The sequence below is a fragment of the Oncorhynchus keta genome, unplaced genomic scaffold (genome assembly GCF_023373465.1).
Source record: "Oncorhynchus keta strain PuntledgeMale-10-30-2019 unplaced genomic scaffold, Oket_V2 Un_contig_14613_pilon_pilon, whole genome shotgun sequence".
NCBI classification, from domain to species: Eukaryota; Metazoa; Chordata; class Actinopteri; order Salmoniformes; family Salmonidae; genus Oncorhynchus; species Oncorhynchus keta.
Window position 1 is genome coordinate 1 of NW_026278852.1, and position 20,954 is coordinate 20,954.

At 48.2% G+C, this 20,954-nt stretch overlaps 1 protein-coding gene across 1 annotated transcript; it reads right to left on the reverse strand.

Annotated features, from left to right (window-relative positions):
- Positions 1–3,654: 3,654 nt before the first annotated feature.
- On the reverse strand, positions 3,655–20,708 carry LOC127918609 (rho GTPase-activating protein 44-like; the record flags this gene model as incomplete). Its single annotated transcript, XM_052501883.1, has 6 exons — positions 20,702–20,708; positions 16,816–16,934; positions 13,725–13,793; positions 13,022–13,103; positions 12,745–12,920; positions 3,655–3,766 (listed from the first exon to the last, which is right to left on the reverse strand). Coding segments are annotated over exons 1-6 (565 nt in total), but the record flags the coding sequence as incomplete, so codon positions are not given.
- Between the last annotated feature and the right edge of the window lie 246 nt (positions 20,709–20,954).

Consider the following 20,954-nt stretch of genomic DNA (forward strand, 5'->3'; position numbering starts at 1 on the left):
TGCTGAACTGTAGTTAAGGAACAGCATTCTCACACAGGTGTTCCTCTTGTCCAGATGTGTTACGGCCGCGTGAATAGTGATGGAAATGGCATCTTCCTCGGTTCTGTTGGAGCGCTATTCAAACTGGACTGGGTCCAGTGTGCCTGGCATGCCGGCCTTGATGTGGGCCATGACCAGCCTCTCACCAGTGTGCCTGGCATGCCGGCCTTGATGTGGGCCATGACCAGCCTCTCACCAGTGTGCCTGGCATGCCGGCCTTGATGTGGGCCATGACCAGCCTCTCAAAGCACTTCATGATGACCGTCCCCTATTCCCTATATAGAGCACTACTTTAGACCAGGGCCCCTATTCCCTATATAGAGCACTACTTTAGACCAGGGCCCCTATTCCCTATGTAGAGCACTACTTTAGACCAGGGCCCCTGTTCCCTATATAGTGCACTAATTTTGACCAGGGCCCCTATTCCCTATATAGTGCACTACTTTTGACCAGAAACATATGGGCCCTGGTCAACAGTAGTGCACTAAATAGGGAATATGATGTCATTTGGGACACAAACCAGCTCACTACTGGAGGAGGATGTTAGGAAATAGGCAACAAGGAAATAGGCAACAAGGTGTAAAGGAAATAGGCAACAAGGTGTAAAGGAAATAGGCAACAAGGAAATAGGCAACAAGGTGTAAAGGAAATAGGCAACAAGGTGTAAAGGAAATAGGCAACAAGGTGTAAAGGAAATAGGCAACAAGGTGTAAAGGAAATAGGCAACAAGGAAATAGGCAACAAGGTGTAAAGGAAATAGGCAACAAGGTGTAAAGGAAATAGGCAACAAGGTGTAAAGGAAATAGGCAACAAGGTGTAAAGGAAATAGGCAACAAGGTGTAAAGGAAATAGGCAACAAGGTGTAAAGGAAATAGGCAACAAGGTGTAAAGGAAATAGGCAACAAGGTGTAAAGGAAATAGGCAACAAGGTGTAAAGGAAATAGGCAACAAGGTGTGAAAGACAACAGTCTTCCACAAACACAAGAAGCGTTGATTGTGTTGACCTGAACATGGATGTATGTATTTCTGGAGGCGAGAATCTCCTGGAAGCAGAGTTATATCTAATGGTTATATATAGACAATGGAGCTCGCTAAAAGGCTCGTTGTTATGGAGACCAGAGCCTGAGCCAGAGAGAGAGAGAGGGAGAGAGAGGTAAGAGGCGTGCAGGGGTGTGAATTCATCTACGATGGTGTGTGCGTGTGCGTGTCAGACCTGGGTTCAAATACCTGTGTATTTAAATATCTATACTGAACAAAAATATAAACGTAACCTGCAATCATTTCAAAGATTTTACTGAGTTTCAGTTAATATGGGGAAATCAGTCAATTTAAATACATTTATTAGGCCCTAATCTGTGGATGTCACATGACTGGGAATACAGATATGCATCTGTTGGTCACAGATACCTTGGGGGAGCGGATCAGAAAACCAGTCAGTATCTGGTGGGACCATTTGCCTCACGCATTGCGACACACCTCCTTCACATAGAGTTGATCAGGCTTGTGGTTGTGGCCTGTGGAATATTGTCCCACTTCTCTTCAATGGCTGTGCAAAGTTGCTGGATATTGTCAGGAACTAGAACACGCTGTCGTAGATGTCAATCCAGAGCATCACAAACATGTTCAGTGGGTGACATGTCTGGTTAGTACTCAGTGGGTACTCAGTGGGTACTCAGTGGGTGACATGTCTGGTTAGTACTCAGTGGGTACTCAGTGGGTACTCAGTGGGTGACATGTCTGGTTAGTACTCAGTGGGTACTCAGTGGGTGACATGTCTGGTTAGTACTCAGTGGGTACTCAGTGGGTGACATGTCTGGTTAGTACTCAGTGGGTACTCAGTGGGTGACATGTCTGGTTAGTACTCAGTGGGTACTCAGTGGGTGACATGTCTGGTTAGTACTCAGTGGGTACTCAGTGGGTGACATGTCTGGTTAGTACTCAGTGGGTACTCAGTGGGTGACATGTCTGGTTAGTACTCAGTGGGTACTCAGTGGGTGACATGTCTGGTTAGTACTCAGTGGGTACTCAGTGGGTGACATGTCTGGTTAGTACTCAGTGGGTACTCAGTGGGTGACATGTCTGGTTAGTACTCAGTGGGTACTCAGTGGGTGACATGTCTGGTTAGTACTCAGTGGGTACTCAGTGGGTGACATGTCTGGTTAGTACTCAGTGGGTACTCAGTGGGTGACATGTCTGGTTAGTACTCAGTGGGTACTCAGTGGGTACTCAGTGGGTGACATGTCTGGTTAGTACTCAGTGGGTACTCAGTGGGTGACATGTCTGGTTAGTACTCAGTGGGTACTCAGTGGGTGACATGTCTGGTTAGTACTCAGTGGGTACTCAGTGGGTACTCAGTGGGTGACATGTCTGGTTAGTACTCAGGCCATGGAAGAACTGGGACATTTTCAGAATTGTGTACAGATCCTTGCGACATGGGGCCGTGCATTATCACGCTGAAACATGAGGTGATGGTGGTTGGATGAATGGCACGACAATGGGCCTCAGGATGTGGTCACGGTATCCCTGTACATTCAAATTGCTATGGGTAAAATGCAATAGTGTTCGTTGTCCGTAGCTAATGTCTGCCCATACCATAACCCCAACGTCACCATGGGGACCTCTGTTCACAACGTTGACATCAGCAAACACCATACCATAACCCCACCGTCACCATGGGGACCTCTGTTCACAACGTTGACATCAGCAAACACCATACCATAACCCCACCGTCACCATGGGGACCTCTGTTCACAACGTTGACATCAGCAAACACCATACCATAACCCCACCGTCACCATGGGGACCTCTGTTCACAACGTTGACATCAGCAAACACCATACCATAACCCCACCGTCACCATGGGGACCTCTGTTCACAACGTTGACATCAGCAAACACCATACCATAACCCCTCCGTCACCATGGGGACCTCTGTTCACAACGTTGACATCAGCAAACTGCTCGCCCACACAACGGCGTACAAATGGTCTTGTGAAGCCGGTTGGACATATTTCCAAATTCTCTAAAACGCTATTGGAGGGCGGCTTATGATAGAGAAACTAACATTCAATTCTCTGGTGGACATTCCTGCAGTTAGCATGCCAATTGCACACTCACTCGAAATTTGAGACATCTGTGGCATTGTGTTGTGTTACAAAACTGCACATTTTAGAGTGGCCTTTTATTGCTCCCAGCACAAGGTGCACCTGTGTAACGATCATGCTGTTTAATAATCTTCATTATACGCCACACCTGTCAGGTGGATGGATTATCTTGACAAAGGAGAAATGTTCACTAATTTGAGAAAAATATGTTTTTTGTGCGTGTAGAACATTTCTGGGATCTTTATTTCAGCTCATGAAACATGGGACCAACACTTTACATGATGCATTTATTTATCTGTACACTGTAGTATTTTAAATACTTTTTTTAAATGTTGAGTATTTTAATGGTTATTTGTAAAAACGAAATAGTATATCAAATTATATTTGAGGGTATTTTGAATACCTATTTCAAATACTATGCATGGGAGTGTATTTAAGTGTTTTCATATACTGTGTGTGGGTGGGTGTGTGGGTGGGTGTGTCTGTCTGTGTGTGTGGGTGTGTAAGGCAACCTGCGATGGCGTGGGGGTCAGCTGAATACTCCTGTACGTCCATAACACCACAGTCCAGGGAGGCCTTCAGCTTCTTCAGCTTGGAGGCCGAGGGGGCAACTCTGAACAGACCCTACACACACAGGGAGTCAGGAAGACAGGAAGTCAGGAAGACAGGGAGTCAGGAAGACAGGGAGTCAGGGAGTCACTCTGAACAGACACTACACACACAGGGAGTCAGGAAGACAGGAAGTCAGGAAGACAGGAAGACAGGGAGTCAGGAAGACAGGGAGTCAGGGAGACAGGGAGTCAGGAAGACAGGGAGTCAGGAAGACAGGGAGTCAGGAAGACAGGAAGACAGGAAGACAGGGAGTCAGGAAGACAGGGGGTCAGGAAGACAGGGAGTCACTCTGAACAGACCCAACACACACAGGGAGTCAGGAAGACAGGGAGTCAGGAAGACAGGGAGTCAGGAAGACAGGGAGACAGGAGTCAGGAAAACAGGGAGTCAGGAAGACAGGGAGTCAGGAAGACAGGGAGTCAGGAAGACAGGAAGACAGGAAGACAGGGAGTCAGGAAGACAGGGGTCAGGAAGACAGGGGGAGTCAGGAAGACAGGGAGTCAGGAAGACAGGGAGTCAGGAAGACAGGGAGTCAGGAAGACAGGAAGACAGGGAGTCAGGAAGACAGGAAGTCAGGAAGACAGGAAGACAGGGAGTCAGGAAGACAGGGAGTCAGGAAGACAGGGAGTCAGGAAGACAGGAAGACAGGGAGTCAGGAAGACAGGAAGTCAGGAAGACAGGAAGACAGGGAGTCAGGAAGACAGGAAGTCAGGAAGACAGGGAGTCAGGAAGACAGGGAGTCAGGAAGACAGGAAGACAGGGAGTCAGGAAGACAGGAAGTCAGGAAGACAGGAAGACAGGGAGTCAGGAAGACAGGAAGTCAGGAAGACAGGAAGACAGGGAGTCAGGAAGACAGGGAGTCAGGAAGACAGGAAGACAGGGAGTCAGGAAGACAGGAAGTCAGGAAGACAGGAAGACAGGGAGTCAGGAAGACAGGGAGTCAGGAAGACAGGAAGTCAGGAAGACAGGAAGACAGGGAGTCAGGAAGACAGGAAGTCAGGAAGACAGGAAGACAGGGAGTCAGGAAGACAGGAAGTCAGGAAGACAGGGAGTCAGGAAGACAGGGAGTCACTCTGAACAGACCCTACACACACAGGAGTCAGGAAGACAGGGAGTCAGGAAGACAGGAGTCAGGAAGACAGGGAGACAGGGAGTCAAGAAGACAGGGAGTCAGGAAGACAGGGAGTCAGGAAGACAGGGTGTCAGGAAGACAGGGAGTCAGGAAGACAGGGAGTCAGGAAGACAGGGTGTCAGGAAGACAGGAGTCAGGAAGACAGGGAGTCAGGAAGACAGGGAGACAGGGAGTCAAGAAGACAGGGAGTCAGGAAGACAGGGAGTCAGGAAGACAGGGAGTCAGGAAGACAGGAGTCAGGAAGACAGGGAGTCAGGAAGACAGGGAGACAGGAGTCAAGAAGACAGGGAGTCAGGAAGACAGGGAGTCAAGAAGACAGGGAGTCAAGAAGACAGGAGTCACTCTGAACAGACCCTACACACACAGGGAGTCAAGAAGACAGGGAGTCAGGAAGACAGGAAGTCAGGAAGACAGGAGTCAGGAAGACAGGGAGACAGGGAGTCAAGAAGACAGGGAGTCAGGAAGACAGGGAGTCAGGAAGACAGGAGACAGGGAGTCAAGAAGACAGGGAGTCAGGAAGACAGGGAGTCAGGAAGACAGGGAGTCAGGAAGACAGGGAGTCAGGGAGTCACTCTGAACAGACCCCACACACACAGGAGTCAGGAAGACAGGGAGTCAGGAAGACAGGGAGTCAGGAAGACAGGGAGTCAGGGAGTCACTCTGAACAGACCCCACACACACAGGAGTCAGGAAGACAGGGAGTCAGGAAGACAGGGAGTCACTCTGAACAGACCCCACACACAGGAGTCAGGAAGACAGGAAGACAGGGAGTCAGGAAGACAGGGAGACAGGGAGTCAGGAAAACAGGGAGTCAGGAAGACAGGGAGTCAGGAAGACAGGAAGACAGGAAGACAGGGAGTCAGGAAGACAGGGGTCAGGAAGACAGGGAGTCACTCTGAACAGACCAACACACACAGGAGTCAGGAAGACAGGGAGTCAGGAAGACAGGGAGTCAGGAAGACAGGGAGACAGGGAGTCAGGAAAACAGGGAGTCAGGAAGACAGGGAGTCAGGAAGACAGGGAGTCAGGAAGACAGGAAGACAGGAAGACAGGGAGTCAGGAAGACAGGGGTCAGGAAGACAGGGAGTCAGGAAGACAGGAGTCAGGAAGACAGGGAGTCAGGAAGACAGGAAGTCAGGAAGACAGGAAGACAGGAGTCAGGAAGACAGGAAGTCAGGAAGACAGGAAGACAGGGAGTCAGGAAGACAGGGAGTCAGGAAGACAGGGAGTCAGGAAGACAGGAGTCAGGAAGACAGGGAGTCAGGAAGACAGGAAGTCAGGAAGACAGGAAGACAGGAGTCAGGAAGACAGGAAGTCAGGAAGACAGGAAGACAGGGAGTCAGGAAGACAGGAAGTCAGGAAGACAGGGAGTCAGGAAGACAGGGAGTCACTCTGAACAGACCCTACACACACAGGGAGTCAGGAAGACAAGGAGTCAGGAAGACAGGGAGTCAGGAAGACAGGGTGTCAGGAAGACAGGGTGTCAGGAAGACAGGGAGTCAGGAAGACAGGGAGTCAGGAAGACAGGGTGTCAGGAAGACAGGGAGTCAGGAAGACAGGGAGTCAGGAAGACAGGGAGACAGGGAGTCAAGAAGACAGGGAGTCAGGAAGACAGGGAGTCAGGAAGACAGGGTGTCAGGAAGACAGGGAGTCAGGAAGACAGGGAGTCAGGAAGACAGGGTGTCAGGAAGACAGGGAGTCAGGAAGACAGGAGTCAGGAAGACAGGGAGACAGGGAGTCAAGAAGACAGGGAGTCAGGAAGACAGGGAGTCAGGAAGACAGGGAGTCAGGAAGACAGGGAGTCAGGAAGACAGGGAGTCAGGAAGACAGGAAGTCAGGAAGACAGGGAGTCAGGAAGACAGGGAGTCAGGAAGACAGGGAGTCACTCTGAACAGACCCTACACACACAGGAGTCAAGAAGACAGGGAGTCAGGAAGACAGGAAGTCAGGAAGACAGGGAGTCAGGAAGACAGGGAGACAGGGAGTCAAGAAGACAGGGAGTCAGGAAGACAGGGAGTCAGGAAGACAGGGAGACAGGGAGTCAGGAAGACAGGGAGTCAGGAAGACAGGGAGTCAGGAAGACAGGGAGTCAGGGAGACAGGGAGTCACTCTGAACAGACCCTACACACACAGGGAGTCAGGAAGACAGGGAGTCAGGAAGACAGGGAGTCACTCTGAACAGACCCCACACACACAGGGAGTCAGGAAGACAGGAAGTCAGGAAGACAGGAAGACAGGAAGTCAGGAAGACAGGAAGACAGGGAGTCAGGAAGACAGGGAGTCAGGGAGACAGGGAGTCAGGAAGACAGGGAGTCACTCTGAACAGACCCCACACACACAGGAGTCAGGAAGACAGGGAGTCAGGAAGACAGGGAGTCACTCTGAACAGACACTACACACACAGGAGTCAGGGAGACAGGGAGACAGGGAGTCAGGAAGACAGGGAGTCAGGAAGACAGGAGTCACTCTGAACAGACCCCACACACACAGGGAGTCAGGAAGACAGGGAGACAGGGAGTCAAGAAGACAGGAGTCAGGAAGACAGGGAGTCAGGAAGACAGGGAGTCAGGGAGTCAGGAAGACAGGGAGTCAGGAAGACAGGGAGTCAGGAAGACAGGGAGTCAGGAAGACAGGGAGTCACTCTGAACAGACCCCACACACACAGGAGTCAGGAAGACAGGGAGACAGGAAGACAGGAGTCACTCTGAACAGACCCCACACACACAGGGAGTCAGGAAGACAGGAAGTCAGGAAGACAGGAAGACAGGGAGTCAGGGGCTCAGGAAGACAGGAGTCAGGAAGACAGGGAGTCAGGGAGTCAGGGAGTCAGGGGTCAGGAAGACAGGGAGTCAGGAAGACAGGAGTCAGGGAGTCAGGAAGACAGGGAGTCAGGAAGACAGGGAGTCAGGAAGACAGGAAGACAGGGAGTCAGGGAGTCAGGAAGACAGGGAGTCAGGAAGACAGGAAGACAGGGAGTCAGGAAGACAGGAGTCACTCTGAACAGACCCCACACACAGGAGTCAAGAAGACAGGGAGTCAAGAAGACAGGGAGTCAAGAAGACAGGAGTCAGGAAGACAGGAAGTCAGGAAGACAGGGAGTCAAGAAGACAGGGAGTCAGGAAGACAGGAGTCAGGAAGACAGGGAGTCAAGAAGACAGGCAGTCAGGAAGACAGGGAGTCAGGGAGACAGGGAGTCACTCTGAACAGACCCCACACACACAGGAGTCAGGAAGACAGGGAGTCAGGGAGACAGGGAGTCAGGAAGACAGGGAGTCAGGAAGACAGGGGTCAGGAAGACAGGGAGTCAGGAAGACAGGGAGTCAGGAAGACAGGAAGACAGGAAGTCAGGAAGACAGGAAGACAGGAAGTCAGGAAGACTGGGAGTCACTCTGAACAGACCCCACACACACAGGAGTCAGGAAGACAGGAAGACAGGGAGTCAGGAAGACAGGGAGTCAGGGAGTCAGGGAGTCAGGGGTCAGGAAGACAGGGAGTCAGGAAGACAGGGAGTCAGGGAGTCAGGAAGACAGGGAGTCAGGAAGACAGGGAGTCAGGAAGACAGGGAGTCAGGAAGACAGGAAGACAGGGAGTCAGGAAGACAGGGAGTCACTCTGAACAGACCCCACACACAGGGAGTCAAGAAGACAGGGAGTCAAGAAGACAGGAGTCACTCTGAACAGTCCCCACACACAGGGAGTCAAGAAGACAGGGAGTCAGGAAGACAGGAAGTCAGGAAGACAGGGAGTCAGGAAGACAGGGAGACAGGGAGTCAAGAAGACAGGGAGTCGGGAAGACAGGGAGTCAGGAAGACAGGGAGTCAAGAAGACAGGCAGTCAGGAAGACAGGGAGTCAGGGAGACAGGGAGTCACTCTGAACAGACCCCACACACACAGGAGTCAGGAAGACAGGGAGTCAGGGAGACAGGGAGTCAGGAAGACAGGGAGTCAGGGAGTCAGGGAGTCACTCTGAACAGACACCACAAACACAGGAGTCAGGAAGACAGGGAGTCAGGAAGACAGGGAGTCACTCTGAACAGACCCCACACACACAGGGAGTCAGGAAGACAGGGAGTCAGGAAGACAGGAAGACAGGAAGTCAGGAAGACAGGAAGACAGGGAGTCAGGAAGACAGGAAGACAGGAAGTCACTCTGAACAGACCCCACACACACAGGGAGTCAGGAAGACAGGGAGTCAGGAAGACAGGAAGACAGGAAGTCAGGAAGACAGGAAGACAGGAAGTCAGGAAGACAGGGAGTCAGGAAGACAGGGAGTCACTCTGAACAGACCCCACACACACAGGAGTCAGGAAGACAGGGAGTCAGGAAGACAGGAGTCACTCTGAACAGACACTACACACACAGGAGTCAGGAAGACAGGAAGTCAGGGAGTCACTCTGAACAGACACTACACACACAGGGAGTCAGGAAGACAGGAAGTCAGGGAGTCACTCTGAACAGACACTACACACACAGGGAGTCAGGAAGACAGGAAGACAGGGAGTCAGGAAGACAGGGAGTCAGGAAGACAGGGAGTCAGGAGACAGGAGTCAGGAGACAGGGAGTCAGGGAGTTAGGAAGACAGGGGTCAGGAAGACAGGGAGTCAGGAAGACAGGGAGTCAGGAAGACAGGGAGTCAGGGAGTCAGGAAGACAGGGAGTCAGGAAGACAGGGAGTCAGGAAGACAGGGAGTCAGGAAGACAGGGAGTCAGGAAGACAGGGAGTCAGGAAGACAGGGAGTCAGGAAGACAGGGAGTCAGGAAGACAGGGAGTCAGGAAGACAGGGAGTCAGGAAGACAGGGAGTCAGGAAGACAGGGAGTCACTCTGAACAGACCCCACACACAGGGAGTCAGGAAGACAGGGAGTCAGGAAGACAGGGAGTCACTCTGAACAGACACTACACACACAGGGAGTCAGGAAGACAGGAAGTCAGGGAGTCACTCTGAACAGACCCCACACACACAGGGGGTCAGGAAGACAGGGAGTCAGGAAGACAGGAAGACAGGGAGTCAGGAAGACAGGGAGTCAGGAAGACAAGGAGTCAGGAAGTCAGGAAGACAGGGAGTCAGGGAGACAGGGAGTCAGGAAGACAGGGAGTCAGGAAGACAGGGAGTCAGGAAGACAGGGAGTCACTCTGAACAGACCCCACACACACAGGGAGTCAGGAAGACAGGAAGACAGGGAGTCAGGAAGACAGGAAGACAGGAAGTCACTCTGAACAGACCCCACACACACAGGGAGTCAGGAAGACAGGAGTCAGGAAGACAGGAAGACAGGAAGTCAGGAAGACAGGAAGACAGGAAGTCAGGAAGACAGGGAGTCAGAGAGACAGGGAGTCAGGAAGACAGGAGTCACTCTGAACAGACCCCACACACACAGGGAGTCAGGAAGACAGGGAGTCAGGAAGACAGGAGTCACTCTGAACAGACACTACACACACAGGGAGTCAGGAAGACAGGAAGTCAGGGAGTCACTCTGAACAGACACTACACACACAGGGAGTCAGGAAGACAGGAAGACAGGGAGTCAGGAAGACAGGGAGTCAGGAAGACAGGGAGTCAGGGAGACAGGGAGTCAGGAGACAGGGAGTCAGGGAGTTAGGAAGACAGGGGGTCAGGAAGACAGGAGTCAGGAAGACAGGGAGTCAGGAAGACAGGGAGTCAGGGAGTCAGGAAGACAGGGGTCAGGAAGACAGGGAGTCAGGAAGACAGGGAGTCAGGAAGACAGGAGTCAGGAAGACAGGGGTCAGGAAGACAGGGAGTCAGGAAGACAGGGAGTCAGGAAGACAGGGAGTCAGGGAGACAGGGAGTCAGGAAGACAGGGAGTCAGGAAGACAGGGAGTCAGGAAGACAGGGAGTCACTCTGAACAGACCCTACACACACAGGGAGTCAGGAAGACAGGGAGTCAGGAAGACAGGAGTCACTCTGAACAGACCCCCACACACAGGGGGTCAGGAAGACAGGGAGTCAGGAAGACAGGAAGACAGGGAGTCAGGAAGACAGGGAGTCAGGAAGACAAGGAGTCAGGAAGTCAGGAAGACAGGGAGTCAGGGAGACAGGGAGTCAGGAAGACAGGGAGTCAGGAAGACAGGGAGTCAGGAAGACAGGGAGTCACTCTGAACAGACCCCACACACACAGGGAGTCAGGAAGACAGGAAGACAGGGAGTCAGGAGACAGGGAGTCAGGAAGTCAGGGAGTCAGGGAGTCAGGAAGACAGGGAGTCAGGAAGTCAGGGAATCAGAGCAGGGTCATCATAGAGATAAATAGTGAAATATAAATCTAGTACATACTGTAACTTTGTCTACAATAAACACTCTCTAGCGGCTAAATCCTATATTAACGCTACTCTGTAATCAGAATGTTTAGTAGTGTTAATTAGGCTTCACCTGGGTCTGGGAAACTTAGTAGTGTTAAGTGGGCTTCACCTGGGTCTGGGAAACTGTGTATTAAGTAGGCTTCATCTGGGTCTGGGAAACTTAGTAGTGTTAAGTAGGCTTTATCTGGGTCTGGGAAACTTAGTAGTGTTAAGTACGCTTCATCTGGGTCTGGGAAACGTATTGTTAAGTACGCTTCAACTGGGTCTGGGAAACTTAGTGTTAAGTAGGCTTCATCTGGGTCTGGGAAACGTATTGTTAAGTAGGCTTCAACTGGGTCTGGGAAACTTAGTGTTAAGTAGGCTTCATCTGGGTCTGGGAAACTTAGTGTTAATTACGCTTCATCTGGGTCTGGGAAACTTAGTGTTAAGTAGGCTTCATCTGGGTCTGGGAAACTTCGTGTTAAGTAGGCTTCAACTGGGTCTGGGAAACTTAGTGTTAAGTAGGCTTCATCTGGGTCTGGGAAACTTAGTGTTAAGTAGGCTTCATCTGGGTCTGGGAAACTTAGTGTTAAGTAGGCTTCAACTGGGTCTGGGAAACTTAGTGTTAAGTAGGCTTCACCTGGGTCTGGGAAACTTAGTAGTGTTAAGTAGGCTTCAACTGGGTCTGGGAAACTTAGTGTTAAGTAGGCTTCATCTGGGTCTGGGAAACTTAGTGTTAAGTAGGCTTCATCTGGGTCTGGGAAACTTAGTGTTAAGTAGGCTTCACCTGGGTCTGGGAAACTTAGTGTTATGCAGGCTTCATCTGGGTCTGGGAAACTTAGTGTTAAGTAGACTTCATCTGGGTCTGGGAAACTTAGTAGTGTTAATTAGGTTTCATCTGGGTCTGGGAAACGTATTGTTAAGTAGGCTTCATCTGGGTCTGGGAAACTTAGTAGTGTTAAGTAGGCTTCATCTGGGTCTGGGAAAGTTAGTGTTAAGTAGGCTTCATCTGGGTCTGGGAAACGTATTGTTAAGTAGGCTTCATCTGGGTCTGGCAAACGTATTGTTAAGTAGGCTTCATCTGGGTCTGGGAAACTTAGTGTTAAGTAGGCTTCATCTGGGTCTGGGAAACTTAGTGTTAAGTAGGCTTCAACTGGGTCTGGGAAACTTAGTGTTAAGTAGGCTTCACCTGGGTCTGGGAAACTTAGTAGTGTTAAGTAGGCTTCATCTGGGTCTGGGAAACTTAGTGTTCAGTAGGCTTCATCTGGGTCTGGGAAACTTAGTGTTAAGTAGGCTTCATCTGGGTCGGCAGGGTAGCCTAGTGGTTAGAGTGTTGGACTAGTAACCGGAAGGTTGCAAGTTGAAACCCCTGAGCTGACAAGGTACAAATCTGTCGTTCTGCCCCTGAACAGGCAGTTAACTCACTGTTCCTAGGCCGTCATTGAAAATAAGAATTTGTTCTTTTGTTCTTAACCTTAACCTTAACCTAACCTTGCCTAGTTAAATAAAGGTAAAATTAAAATAAAATCTGGGTCTGGGATACTTAGTGTTAAGTAGGCTTCAACTGGGTCTGGGAAACTTAGTGTAAAGCAGGCTTCATCTTTTCCTATACCTCCTCCTGCATGCCACACTCCAGCAGCATTGTGACACAGGCCTCGATGGGGGAAGGCGATCTCTCTGCTGCTGATAGTCAGGTGTTCCTCCAGGGCCTTGCCATACGAAGGCTTCTCCACCCACGCCTCTGTGGCAGGACAACACATTATACAACAGTTAGACACACGAGGCATGTGTACATGTGCAGGCATGGACGAGCTCTCTCTCTCTCACACACACATTACTCACCCTGGTGAGCCTTAATGGTGGGCAGGACACTCTGGAGGATCTCTAGAGACTTCCTGTGATATTCTGCCTGGATCTCTATGAGCTACAGGGAGACACACAGAGACACAGGGACAGAGAGGGGGACAGAGAGGGGGACAGAGACATAGGGACAGAGACACAGGGACAGAGACACAGGGACAGAGAGGGGGACAGAGACAAATGGAAGGAGAGGGAGACAGAGACACAGGGACAGAGAGGGGGACAGAGACACAGGGACAGAGAGGGGGACAGAGACAAAGGGACAGAGAGGGGGCCAGTAAGACACGTAAGGAAACAGAGGGAGACAGAGAGACACGTAAGGAAACAGAGGGAGACCGAGAGACTCAGAAGGACAGAGAGGGGGACAGAGACACAGGGACAGAGAGGGAGACAGAGGGACAGAGAGACATAGAAGGACAGAGAGGGGGACAGAGACACAGGGACAGAGAGGGAGACAGAGGGACAGAGGGTGACAGAAGGACAGAGAGACACAGAGGGACAGAGAGGGGGACAGAGACACAGGGACAGAGAGGGAGACAGAGGGACAGAGGGTGACAGAAGGACAGAGAGACACAAAGGGACAGAGGGGTAAAAGGTGAGGTTTAAACAGCCGCTCAGCTATTTGACTGTAAAAGGAGTCAATGTCATCTGAAGGGCAATGCAATGATACAGAAAACGTACTGACCGTCTGAAAGTAGTTTGCATAGTCGATTTCTTTGGCCACAAAATTATACATATCCGCTGATAGTTGATCCTGGAAAAGAGAAGTAAAAATGACCTTTAACCTTATTGCAACCTTTAACCTTAATACAGCCTGTAACCTAAATAGAGTCTGTAACCTTGTAGTGGTTAATACAGTCTGTAACCTTGTAGTGGTTAATACAGTCTGTAACCTTGTAGTGGTTAATACAGTCTGTAACCTTGTAGTGGTTAATACAGCCTGTAACCTTACTACAGTCTGTAACCTTGTAGTGGTTAATACAGTCTATAACCTTGTAGTGGTTAATACAGTCTGTAACATTAATACAGTCTGTAACCGTGTAGTGGTTAATACAGTCTGTAACCTTGTAGTGGTTATACAGTCTGTAACAGCAATACAGTCTGTAACCTTGTAGTGGTTAATACAGCCTGTAACCTTAATACAGTCTATAACCTTGTAGTGGTTAATACAGTCTGTAACCTTGTAGTGGTTAATACAGCCTGTAACCTTAATACAGTCTGTAACCTTGTAGTGGTTAATACAGCCTGTAACCTTAATACAGTCTGTAACCTTGTAGTGGTTAATACAGTCTGTAACTGTGTAGTGGTTAATACAGTCTGTAACCTTGTAGTGGTTAATACAGTCTGTAACCTTGTAGTGGTTAATACAGTCTGTAACCGTGTAGTGGTTAATGCAGTGGTTAATACAGTCTGTAACCTTGTAGTGGTTAATACAGTCTGTAACCTTGTAGTGGTTAATACAGTCTGTAACCTTGTAGTGGTTAATACAGTCTGTAACCTTGTAGTGGTTAATACAGCCTGTAACCTTGTAATGGTTAATACAGTCTATAACCTTGTAGTGGTTAATACAGTCTGTAACATTAATACAGTCTGTAACCGTGTAGTGGTTAATACAGTCTGTAACCTTGTAGTGGTTAATACAGTCTGTAACCTTAATACAGTCTGTAACCTTGTAGTGGTTAATACAGTCTGTAACCTTAATACAGTCTGTAACCTTGTAGTGGTTAATACAGTCTGTAACCTTGTAGTGGTTAATACAGTCTGTAACCGTGTAGTGGTTAATACAGTCTGTAACCTTGTAGTGGTTAATACAGTCTGTAACCTTAATACAGTCTAACCTTGTAGTGGTTAATACAGTCTGTAACCTTGTAGTGGTTAATACAGTCTGTAACCTTAATACAGTCTGTAACCTTGTAGTGGTTAATACAGTCTGTAACCTTGTAGTGGTTAATACAGTCTGTAACCTTAATACAGTCTGTAACCTGTAGTGGTTAATACAGTCTGTAACCTTGTAGTGGTTAATACAGTCTGTAACCGTGTAGTGGTTAATACAGTCTGTAACCTTGTAGTGGTTAATACAGTCTGTAACCTTAATACAGTCTAACCTTGTAGTGGTTAATACAGTCTGTAACCTTGTAGTGGTTAATACAGTCTGTAACCTTAATACAGTCTGTAACCTTGTAGTGGTTAATACAGCCTGTAACCTTAATACAGTCTGTAACCTTAATACAGTCTGTAACCTTGTAGTGGTTAATACAGTCTGTAACCTTGTAGTGGTTAATACAGTCTGTTAATACAGTCTGTAACCTTGTAGTGGTTAATACAGTCTGTAACCTTACAGTCTAACCTTGTAGTGGTTAATACAGTCTGTAACCTTAATACAGTCTAACCTTGTAGTGGTTAATACAGTCTGTAACCTTGTAGTGGTTAATACAGTCTGTAACCTTAATACAGTCTGTAACCTTGTAGTGGTTTAATACAGTCTGTAACCTTAATACAGTCTGTAACCTTGTAGTTGTTAATACAGTCTATAACCTTGTAGTGGTTAATACAGTCTGTAACCTTAATACAGCCTGTAACCTTGTAGTGGTTAATACAGCCTGTAACCTTGTAGTGGTTAATACAGCCTGTAACCTTGTAGTGGTTAATACAGTCTGTAACCTTAATACAGTCTATAACCTTAATACAGTCTGTAACCTTGTAGTGGTTAATACAGTCTGTAACCGTGTAGTGGTTAATACAGCCTGTAACCTTAATACAGTCTGTAACCTTGTAGTGGTTAATACAGCCTGTAACCTTAATACAGTCTGTAACCTTGTAGTGGTTAATACAGTCTGTAACCTTGTAGTGGTTAATACAGTCTGTAACCTTAATACTGTCTGTAACCTTGTAGTGGTTAATACAGTCTGTAACCTTGTAGTGGTTAATACAGTCTGTAACCTTGTAGTGGTTAATACAGTCTGTAACCTTGTAGTGGTTAATACAGTCTATAACCTTGTAGTGGTTAATACAGTCTGTAACCTTAATACAGTCTGTAACCTTGTAGTGGTTAATACAGTCTATAACCTTGTAGTGGTTAATACAGTCTGTAACCTTGTAGTGGTTAATACAGTCTGTAACCTTGTAGTGGTTAATACAGTCTGTAACCTTAATACAGTCTGTAACCTTGTAGTGGTTAATACAGCCTGTAACCTTGTAGTGGTTAATACAGTCTGTAACCTTGTAGTGGTTAATACAGTCTGTAACCTTGTAGTGGTTAATACAGTCTGTAACCTTGTAGTGGTTAATACAGTCTGTAACCTTGTAGTGGTTAATACAGTCTGTAACCTTGTAGTGGTTAATACAGTCTGTAACCTTGTAGTGGTTAATACAGTCTGTAACCTTGTAGTGGTTAATACAGTCTGTAACCTTAATACAGTCTGTAACCTTGTAGTGGTTAATACAGCCTGTAACCTTGTAGTGGTTAATACAGTCTGTAACCTTAATACAGCCTGTAACCTTGTAGTGGTTAATACAGCCTGTAACCTTGTAGTGGTTAATACAGCCTGTAACCTTGTAGTGGTTAATACAGTCTGTAACCTTGTAGTGGTTAATACAGTCTGTAACCTTAATACAGCCTGTAACCTTGTAGTGGTTAATACAGCCTGTAACCTTGTAGTGGTTAATACAGTCTGTAACCTTGTAGTGGTTAATACAGCTTCATGGTGTGGGGGAGGTCAGTGGAATACAGTAGGTGAAGGAGGAGGAGCCTGAACCTCTAGAACCCTGTGACTCACCCTGCAGATCTCCATCCTATTGGCTGCCTCTTCCATCTCCTCTCTGAGGGCCTCCCCCTTGGCCCCGCCCGCCTGCAGGTTGCTCGGGTGACTGGAGGACTTGGACCGACTGGTGAAACCTACAGGTTTAAGGAGGAGACAGAAGAAGAGTTTAGGAGGAGGGATGAACACCAACACACACAGACAGCATCCCAAAGGCATCCTATTCCACATCCTATTCCACTATTCCATAGTGCACTACTTCTGACCAGTAGTGCATTACACTACATAATAAGATTAGGGCGCGATTTCATAGAGACACACTCACAATGAGGGAAGGAACAGTAGGCCGGTCTAAGCATTATTCTAAACGTGAGCATGTGAAGAGTGAAGAGTCATCATAAGCATCAGGTCCCACCCAGCCTGTTAACAGTCCATCCCTCACCGTAGGACTCACCTCATCATAGTGACAGAGGACTCACCCCTCATCAGAGTCCACCTCATCATAGGGACAGTAGGACCAGCTTGGCTAAATGTTTCCTCTGTTTCTGGATGTTGGGAATGTCCACCTGGGATGAGACAGGAACACATCAACCCTCCTCTATAATGTATATCCACTATAATGAAGTTATCTACTAGTTATCTGGGAGTGGACATTGGGGAGGAATATTCCACCACACTGAAGTTAATAGACAGGAATAATGAACATGCTGACATTGTGTCTTAACGATTACAGGGACATTCAGTCAGAGATAGTAATGGTGAATGACTCACCTCATCATTGTGGGCAGCCTCTGGACAGACAATTATAGGAACAATTATAACTTCAAATAGGGGAATGTATGGACAGTAGGGACATAGTAGGACTCACCTCATCATAGAGACATAGTAGGACTCACCTCATCATAGAGACAGTAGGACTCACCTCATCATAGGACAGTAGGACTCACCTCATCATAGTGACAGTAGGACTCACCTCATCATAGTGACAGTAGGATCACCTCAGTGACAGTAGGACTCACCTCATCATAGTGACAGTAGGACTCACCTCATCATAGAGACAGTAGGACTCACCTCATCATAGGACTGACAGTAGGACTCACCTCATCATAGAGACAGTAGGACTCACCTCATCATAGGGACAGTAGGACTCACCTCATCATAGTGACAGTAGGACTCACCTCATCATAGAGACAGTAGGACTCACCTCATCATCATAGGAGACAGTAGGACTCACTCATCATAGGGACAGTCATCATAGAGACAGACTCACCCTCATAGGACAGTAGGACTCACCTCATCATAGTGACAGTAGGACTCACCTCATCATAGAGACAGTAGGACTCACCTCATCATAGTGACAGTAGGACTCACCTCATCAGACAGTAGGACTCACCTCATCATAGTGACAGTAGGACTCACCTCATCATAGTGACAGTAGGACTCACCTCATCATAGTGACAGTAGGACTCACCTCATCATAGAGACAGTAAGACTCACCTCATCATAGTGACAGTAGGACTCACCTCATCATGACAGTGACTCACCTCATCAGTAGGACTCACCTCATCATAGTGACAGTAGGACTCACCTCATCATAGGGACAGTAGGACTCACCTCATCATAGTGACAGTAGGACTCACCTCATCATAGTGACAGTAGGACTCACCTCATCATAGTGACAGTAGGACTCACCTCATGATCATAGTGACAGTAGGACTCACCTCATCATAGGGACAGTAGGACTCATCATAGGGACAGTAGGACTCACCATCATAGGGACAGTAGGACTCACCTCATCATAGGACAGTAGGATCATAGTGACAGTAGGACTCACCTCATCATAGACTCACCTCATCATAGTGACAGTAGGACTCACCTCATCATAGGGACAGTAGGACTCACTCACCTAGTGACAGTAGGATCAGTAGTGACAGTAGGACATCATAGTGACCTCATCATAGTGACAGTAGGACTCACCTCATCATAGTGACAGTAGGACTCACCTCATCATAGGGACAGTAGGACTCACCTCATCATAGTGACAGTAGGACTCACCTCATCATAGGGACAGTAGGACCTCATCATAGAGACAGTAGGACTCACCTCATCATAGTGACAGTAGGACTCACCTCTCATAGGACAGTAGGACTCACCTCATCATAGAGACAGTAGGACTCACCTCATCATAGTGACAGTAGGACTCACCTCATCATAGTGACAGGTAGGAGTAGGACTCACCTCATCATAGTGACAGTAGGACTCACCTCATCATAGTGACAGTAGGACTCACCTCATCATAGTGACAGTAGGACTCACCTCATCATAGTGACAGTAGGACTCACCTCATCATAGTGACAGTAGGACTCACCTCATCATAGTGACAGTAGGGCTCACCTCATCATAGGGACAGTAGGACTCACCTCATCATAGTGACAGTAGGACTCACCTCATCATAGTGACAGTAGGACTCACCTCATCATAGTGACAGTAGGACTCACCTCATCATAGTAGACTCACCTCATCATGACAGTAGGACTCACCTCATAGTGACAGTAGGACCTCATCATAGGGACCTCATCATAGTGACAGTAGGACTCACCTCATCATAGTGACAGTAGGACTCACCTCATCATAGTGACAGTAGGACTCACCTCATCATAGTGACAGTAGGACTCACCTCATCATAGTGACAGTAGGACTCACCTCATCATAGTGACAGTAGGACTCACCTCATCATAGGGACAGTAGGACTCACCTGACAGTAGGACTCACCTCATCATAGTGACAGTAGGACTCACCTCATCATAGTAGTGACAGTAGGACTCACCTCATCATAGACAGTAGGACTCACCTCATCATAGAGACTCACCTCATCAGTTGCAGGACTCACCTCATCATAGGGACAGTAGGACTCACCTCATCATAGTGACAGTAGGACTCACCTCATCATAGGGACAGTAGGACTCACCTCATCATAGTGACAGTAGGACTCACCTCATCATAGTAGTGACAGTAGGACTCACCTCATCATAGTGACAGTAGGACTCACCTCATCATAGTGACAGTAGGACTCACCTCATCATAGAGACAGTAGACTCACCTCATCATGACAGTAGGACTCACCTCATCATAGTGACAGTAGGACTCACCTCATCATAGTGACAGTAGGACTCACCTCATCATAGTGACAGTAGGACTCACCTCATCATAGAGACAGTGACATAGTAGGACTCACCTCATCATAGTGACAGTAGGACTCACCTCATCATCATAGACTCACCCTCATGACAGTAGGACTCACCTCATCATAGACTCACTCATCATGACAGTAGGACTCACCTCATCATAGACTCACCTCATCATGACAGTAGGACTCACCTCATCATAGTGACAGTAGGACTCACCTCATCATAGGGACAGTAGGACTCACTCATCATCATAGTGACAGTAGGACTCACCTCATCAGTAGGGGACAGTAGGACTCACCTCATCATAGACTCACCTCATCATGACAGTAGGACTCACCTCATAGTGACAGTAGGACTCACCTCATCATAGTGACAGTAGGACTCACCTCATCATAGTGACAGTAGGACTCACCTCATCATAGTGACAGTAGGACTCACCTCTCACAGTAGGACTCATCATAGTGACAGTAGGACTCACCTCATCATAGTCATAGGACTCACCTCATCATAGGGACAGTAGGACTCACCTCATCATCACTCACCATAGTGACAGTAGGACTCACCTCATAGTGACAGTAGGACTCACCTCATCATAGTGACAGTAGGACTCACTCATCATAGTGACAGTAGGACTCACCTCATCATAGTGACAGTAGGACTCACCTCATCATAGTGACAGTAGGACTCACCTCATCATAGGTGACAGTAGGACTCACCTGTCATAGTGACATAGGAGTGACAGTAGGACTCACCTCATCATAGTGACAGTAGGACTCACCTCATCACTCACCTCATCATAGGGACAGTAGGACTCACCTCATAGAGACAGTAGGACTCACCTCATCATAGTGACAGTAGGACTCACCTCATCATAGTGACAGTAGGACTCACCTCATCATAGGGACAGTAGGACTCACCTCATCATAGAGACAGTAAGACCCACCTCATAGTGACAGTAGGACTCACCTT